At 34.5% G+C, this 6,742-nt stretch overlaps 1 protein-coding gene across 1 annotated transcript; it reads left to right on the plus strand.

Moving 5' to 3' along the window:
• Window positions 1-230: 230 nt before the first annotated feature.
• On the plus strand, window positions 231-5,100 carry LOC101305193 (60S ribosomal protein L24-like). The gene is made up of 4 exons (XM_004303206.1): window positions 231-396; window positions 1,297-3,236; window positions 3,356-3,452; window positions 4,014-5,100. Exons 2-4 carry the CDS (start codon window positions 3,213-3,215, stop codon window positions 4,022-4,024), a joined length of 132 nt encoding a protein of 43 aa, XP_004303254.1. The 5' UTR covers window positions 231-396; window positions 1,297-3,212; the 3' UTR covers window positions 4,025-5,100.
• The last annotated feature ends 1,642 nt before the right edge of the window (window positions 5,101-6,742 follow it).

Here is a 6,742-nt window from a genome sequence, read left to right on the forward strand (position 1 = left end):
TGGAGGCTAAGCAATGTATCTGGACATGATTCAAGCTACATTCAAAGCATTATTGCACATGTCTAGAAATATCTTTAGAGATAAGATAAATATCTTTGAAGATAAAGAAAATATCAATGGAGTTAAATATCAGATTTTATGCAATCAAGGAGGACCATTGGATCAAGATTGAATCAAGGGCCAAGAGCAATTCATGGTCACTATATAAAGGCTGCTTGGCTTCATAAATGGGCATCACTTCTTCCACACAAACACAAGCTGGAACTCTACCAATTCCTCACCATAAACCCTATACAGAAACTAGATTAGCCGAACCACCACCATCTCTCTTTTGTTTTGTATAATTCCATCACCAATTCCACCACCTTTGCAGCAACCATTCAAGGTTTCTACAAAGTGCGATCCGTTCTTCTATGGCTGTTTATGTTTCTATAATTTTACAACACTTTGTCTATGAAGATTGTTTGTTTTTAGGTTGCCGATTTGGTTTTGTAACATGTTTAGATTTTCTGATATTTATAACTTGATGATTGTTACAAACTTGTTCATGTGATATTTTCTGTGCTAGATTTAGGGCAGCATGTTTCAATGTGTTCTTGATTGTATTCGATTAGTTTTTTGAATTGAGCAGGCAAAATCAATGGTTGCATACAGCCTAAGGCCATGGTTGATATGTGGGTTGCGATTTCATCTACCAAAGTGATACATGATTTAGTCATACGCGAAGTTGTCTAGGTCTTTGTTGCTTAAAAGTGGTTAAGTATAATTCTGAAAACTTGCATGTTAATAGGATGAGTGACGCCATACCTTGTGCATGTTTCTGATTCGGCTTACTATGCTTATGTGTTTTCTTGTTTAATTTCTATGCGAAGTGTCTTTAAATGAGTTAGCATACAATTTAGGATTACACGCGAAGTTGATTCTAAATACTTGTGAAGTCTTAACGATTGGAGTAACCGCGAAGGGCTCTAAATCAGAGTCGGAATTGAAGTAAAGTCTAGGAGATGTAGAAACTGCTGTACCGAATGTCTTACATAACTTGTTACATGTTCTTGAGTGTTTTCGTTTCGTGTTTTGTGTGAAGTTGTCGATCACATGTATATATGTTAGTTTAGGTTTTATTTCAGCAGTAGTTTTAGTTAGATAAATCTTTCCCAAACCCCCCCCCCCCTTTCCAATTTCTATTTATTATGTGAATATGAGAGTATGTGTTAGCACTTATAAGTTCAATTCACCCTTTGACATCCCTAGACTGAACGATCCCTACTTATTCTATACTAATGATGACATTTGCAGGGTAATAAATTGTGTGAGGTTACATTGTTTACTTTGTAGTCGAAGTAGTCTCCATCAGCATCTAGGAGAATATGAACACAAAGTTCTTATCAATATTGGGTATCTCAATCGATTCGTGTTGCCTTAGGATTTATAGCTGGTCACGTAGAAATTATTGATGGGCTGATAGCTAATAGTTTCATTAGCATGCATGTGTGATTGAACCTAAAGGAATCTATTTTTTAGTGTAGCCATGTCGCCATCTATACGAATTGTCCTGTTGTTGAGACTTTGAGGAGTGTTTAACTTTGAGCCAATTAGCTACGGCTCTCTATCAATGTATTAGTCAGTTACTTGTTTAATTTTCTAGTCAGAACATTGATAGTAGTGATATATAGTCAATGGTTCTCTTATTTTTAGATGAACCAACATATGATTCTCTTTCTAAATTTGTATAGTTATTATGCATAAACATATGCATCGATATTCTATTTGCTGTCAATCATTATCAAAATCTATGTGCTACTAAATGTAAGGGGCAAAGCACAATATTTGATTGTATAATGGCTGAATGCAGCATGAAATTTGCATGTTATAGTTATGGTACTTGTGGAATTTAGTGGAAGGGTATTATGGAGAGGTAAAGAAAACACGATGTCTGTTTATATAGTCTTCTTAGTACATCAAAAGAAAATGCAACACTTGCTTTGAGTTTTACATTTAAAGGAAATTAAGGTTTTATTGCTTACTTGATGGCAGAAAGATGGCCATGCCCCTCTTCTCTGTTAAGCTTTATAATTGGGTTTCTGTGGTAAGGTTGTGTTTTTCCTCTGCATGAGTTTTATTTTCTATAAAATTACAACACAACCGATTAAAATAATGATGTGTTGCATGGTTCCTCAAATTACCTAATTATGGCCTGGTAGATGTTCAATGGATATATTTGGGTGTATTAAAGTGCTGATTGTTTGGGCCATAAAAGGAACTGGGCATCAGGTTCATTTGTTAACTGTTACTGTATTCAAGTGTAAATATTGTGTTAATTCCAAAAGTTAACAAGCTTGAGCACTTTTCTCAATTTCGACACATCAGTTTTTGTAATTTCTCTTACAAGATTCTCTCAAGTTTCTTGCTAACAGGTTGAAAGAAAGATTCTACCATTGCTTTTATCAGATAACCAAGCAGCTTTCATTCAAGAATGACAAATTCAAGACAATATTGTCATTGCTCATGAGGTGTTTCATCACCTTAAGTCCTTAAGATTCAAAAATGCGGTAAAGAATATGATTTGGGGCTTAAAGTGTTGATGTAAGAAAGCATCTGATAGGGATTGAATGAGACTTGCTCTCTGCTTTGCTTTCAATGATGGGTTTTGACTTGAGGGGGCTTCATCTAATTCATCAATGTTTAAGTTCTGTTCCATTCTCTGCGCTTTTAAATGGTAGACCTGGACCTTTTGAATTTTGATAAGCCAAGTCAGTGGCATTAGGCAGGGAGTTCACCTTACATCTTTATCTTGGTGACTGAATCTCTCACTCAACTATGGATGTTCGTTGAGGCAGCTAGAGGGTTTATGAATGTGCGTTACACCATTCATTTTCTAAATATAACCATAATTGTCTTCATTTACAATATACTAATTCTGAGTTGGGGAAAATACTGTTCATTTACTGTAGCAGTGGGCCTCATATTTTTCTTCTGCCAATTATCCCAATCAGCCCAAAACTGTTTTTGGTCCAAAACAAATGCCGACTCATTTAAATGCTCGAAATCAAAGTCAACTCTGAAATCCTTCCCTTCCTCATCTTGACTTGATGAAGTGTAAATCGACGAGAAACAAATACTCAAATCCATAACCAGAGTCAAGCCGCCTGAATTCCAAGTGTAAGAGGTACTTCCACAACCGCCTCAAGCCGTCCAATAACACATGGACTGCTATGTTCAGGAAGCAGCAAAAGACGGTGCGTCTTCTTCTTCTTCTTCTTCAATCTTTGCTTTTGATTTATGTGGATTCGATTGATTTGATTTGATTTGATTTGATGGAGTTTTGATTGTGTGTGTGGCTGTATGGTTACTGTAGGACTCTGCTCAAGAGTCTGTGAAGAAAAAGCGCCGCTCCATCAAGAAGACTTACTCGAGGTCCGTTGTTGGCGCAGCTCCTGAGGTTGAAGATTCAGGTTGGTCAGTTCATCTTCCACTCATTTTCGTTTTCATTTTACAGTGTGAATTTGCTAATATAATAGAAAAGAGACCATTGGATTTGATTGAATTGATTAATTGAATTTGTTAGTTGGAAAATTCCGTCTAAAAAGAGCTCATGTTTAATTCATCTACTAACAGCCTTTATAAATGAGCTCATGTTTATTCTTAATTGTATATTTGAATTTCAGTGATTTAGTTACAATCATACAAGCAATGTAGTCCCATGTTCATGCACATATGAATATGATAACTTTGTGTTTGGTCGGGGATATAAATTCAATATGCACATGTATACACACAAATAACGAATTTGAAAATTTTCAAGCAGCATTCATTGGTTTGAAACCATTTCCTGTAAAGTAATGGATATGAACTATAAGGGGTTGTATATATAAAGAATTAGATGATTTCCAAGGTAGTCTGACCTAAATTTCAATGTGCCAGACCAACTTTAAAATTGACTTCACATTTCAATTGCACGGTTTAGTCTTTGAGAATCGACTTCAATTTTTAATGCGTAATGTGTATATTTTTAGGTATTGGCTGAATAGAGCGAAGGGTCTCTGATCTCATTTAAGAGAGGAAGAACAAGGAAGGGGAAGAGCAAGAAGAAGACCCATCTCCATAAAGGTTTAGGAGCAAAACCCTTGCTCCCCAAAACATGATTTCACTGCTCAAATACTGGTGGCACAAGGCATATCCACACTGCTACAAACAACTGAAACTCAAGAAAAACTGATCTATGAATATGCCTGGAAAACGGCATGCAACTGCCTCTCTCATGGTAAACACCAAACCCTTCAACTACAATTCCTCAATATTAAAATGTATGTCTAAAGTTTAGATGAATATTAAATACTTTTGATTTTGAGTCTTGGCTGCTTGCGTTAGAATACATGCTCATTGCATCCCTTTTTTGTATGTTTTTGATTTAGATTTATGCTGCTATTGAAAATGTTGGTGGAAGAGAGTTAGCTATCATCCTTTCAGTTCTTATATTTATTTAGAACTACTTAGAAGGATCTGTTTCAGGTTGCAGCAATAGCTGATATTGTTGATTATTCGCGAGGGGTAAAATACTCTTAACATGTTTACTTATCGTTCACTATTTATTTCATTTACTGTTTGAAAATGCTAGATATATTTCTTCCACTGAAAAGTTCTCTGTGTTTAGGAGACTGCCAAAGGTTGCAGGAAAGTCTACAATTGAACATCAAGCTTGGATAATGAGTTTCTGATAATTTTGAAATATATGTGAGAGCATTACAACTTTCAACAGCATTTAAACACTTTTAAGACCATTACTGATTTTCATAAATATGTTGTGGAGCTATTCAAAATGAAGGACAATATTGAGTTTGCAGTTTTTGCAGAAGAATTCTAATGGGAAATATATATCAGTGTGGTCAATGCTTAGGAAACTATCATTAAGCTTTGAATGGTGTTGATCATCCATCTTTAACAAGTCTCTTCTATTTACTTTGACGGCATTGAAACCCTCCAATGCTGGTATCAGGCCTACTCAATTGTTTGTTCAGTTTGATTCAACTGTTTAAGGAACATGAGCATATGAGCTAACAAATCCATTGATCTATTTCAGAAAAAGTTTTTGTGTTTTGACAGATGAAATGATTCAACTAATATACTGTATGGTATTTGCAGAAGAATTATTCAATGGGGAATATATCAGCTTGGTTGATGCTTTGGAAACTAAGCATAAAGCTTTTAATGGTGTTAATAATCCGTCTGTAACAAGCCCTTTATTTACTTTGGTAACATTGGAGGATTTATGATTTCATTATCAAGTCTATGCAATAGTTTGTTGAATTTGATTCAACTGTTTAAAGGATCATGAGCTTATGAGTTTACGGGTCCATTGAACAGTTAGGGTAACTTTCAGTGTTTTGACAAATAAAATTATTCAGCTAATATATTGTTTGTTATTGGTCAATTGTGCATTCCTCCCTGACACTCTTCGGACACTCCAGTAGAATTCTGGATCCAGTCATTATAATGGTTTTAATCTTTCAGAATTCTAAGCATCAAAGAGTCCATTGAGATATTATCATTAATAATGATAGGGATGAAAGATAAGCATCATCTAGGAAGCTTTGAATTTTTTACATTTGTATTGTGGACTTGGGTTTGAGAATGTCAAGTGACTACCTATGCAATCACTATTTTCTGGACCAATAAATGTTTGCTTTAGGAGCTTTGAATAAGTTCATAGCTTTAACACCAATTTGTTGTCCGTTATTGTTCAATGTGACCAATATTTGTTCATTATCTCTATGATTTCAAGTGTTGTGGTTTGAAGCTTCACATTTTTTTGTTTATTGTGTTATTGTGGTGAGAAAACGTTTATCTTTGTAAGTAAAGATAAAAGGATTTTACTGTGTAGCCTAATGCTTCAGGTTTGAGTTCTGTAGATGTTTAGGCTTTAGTGGACTATGTTTCATTCTAACGAGAAACCGAAAATAAAAATGCATGTGACAAAACTTCATCTTTGCATGTTTGATTACTTACTTTCTGTAGCTACTAAATACACAAACAATGACCGAAATGCCAACTAATAATGGCACATATTAACTACTGTAACTGCTTTTGTATAAATCTTTGACACAAATTGATAACGGATGTAAGTGGCTGATTTTGGCCAAATCTAAACTTTAAGATTTGGGCTTCTAGACAATACGCCATAAGACAGGTATGAGGATTTGTGTTTCTCTTCTGCTATTAAAGTGTTTGTTTTCTTAATATTTCAAGTTTGATGGATGTGGTTGGTTTTGTTTTGAATTGATTCACAAATAACTGATCTACAAGTACAGTATGGTTTATATAGGTTTTATCGTTTTCAAACTGGCGTACATGTCTTTACTCTATTTACTTCTATGTAATGTATCTATAAACAGCTTTAGCTTTTGACTGTCATGAGTTAGAGAGCTTGCTGAATGAGTCTTCAAAGCTCTCTGCCTAATTTTTTTTTTTTAATGTGCCTAAAATTGTGAGCTTTATGGACTCATTGATTGAAACATTCATAAGTGTAGTTAACTTCTTTTTTTTAAATGTGTCAAACCTCTCGGCCTAAATATTTTTTAAGAGCATCAATTCTTGAGTTCATCAGGGTCAATATAGAAAGTATTGTTTTCAAGTCTGATAATTGGCCCTTTATATCAAATTTCCTATGTCCTTTTTGCTCTTAATCGATTTGCCTTCAACAAATTTCCTGTTCATTTCTTTGTTCTCTCATATTTGTTTTTTTTTT

This window comes from Fragaria vesca, linkage group LG6 (genome assembly GCF_000184155.1).
Source record: "Fragaria vesca subsp. vesca linkage group LG6, FraVesHawaii_1.0, whole genome shotgun sequence".
NCBI lineage: Eukaryota > Viridiplantae > Streptophyta > Magnoliopsida > Rosales > Rosaceae > Fragaria > Fragaria vesca.

Coding starts and splice junctions, on each gene's coding strand:
- LOC101305193 (XM_004303206.1), top strand. CDS start 3,213: ATGTTCAGGAAGCAGCAAAAGACG. Junction 3,237..3,355: donor TCAGGAAGCAGCAAAAGACG/GTGCGTCTTCTT, acceptor TGGTTACTGTAG/GACTCTGCTCAAGAGTCTGT.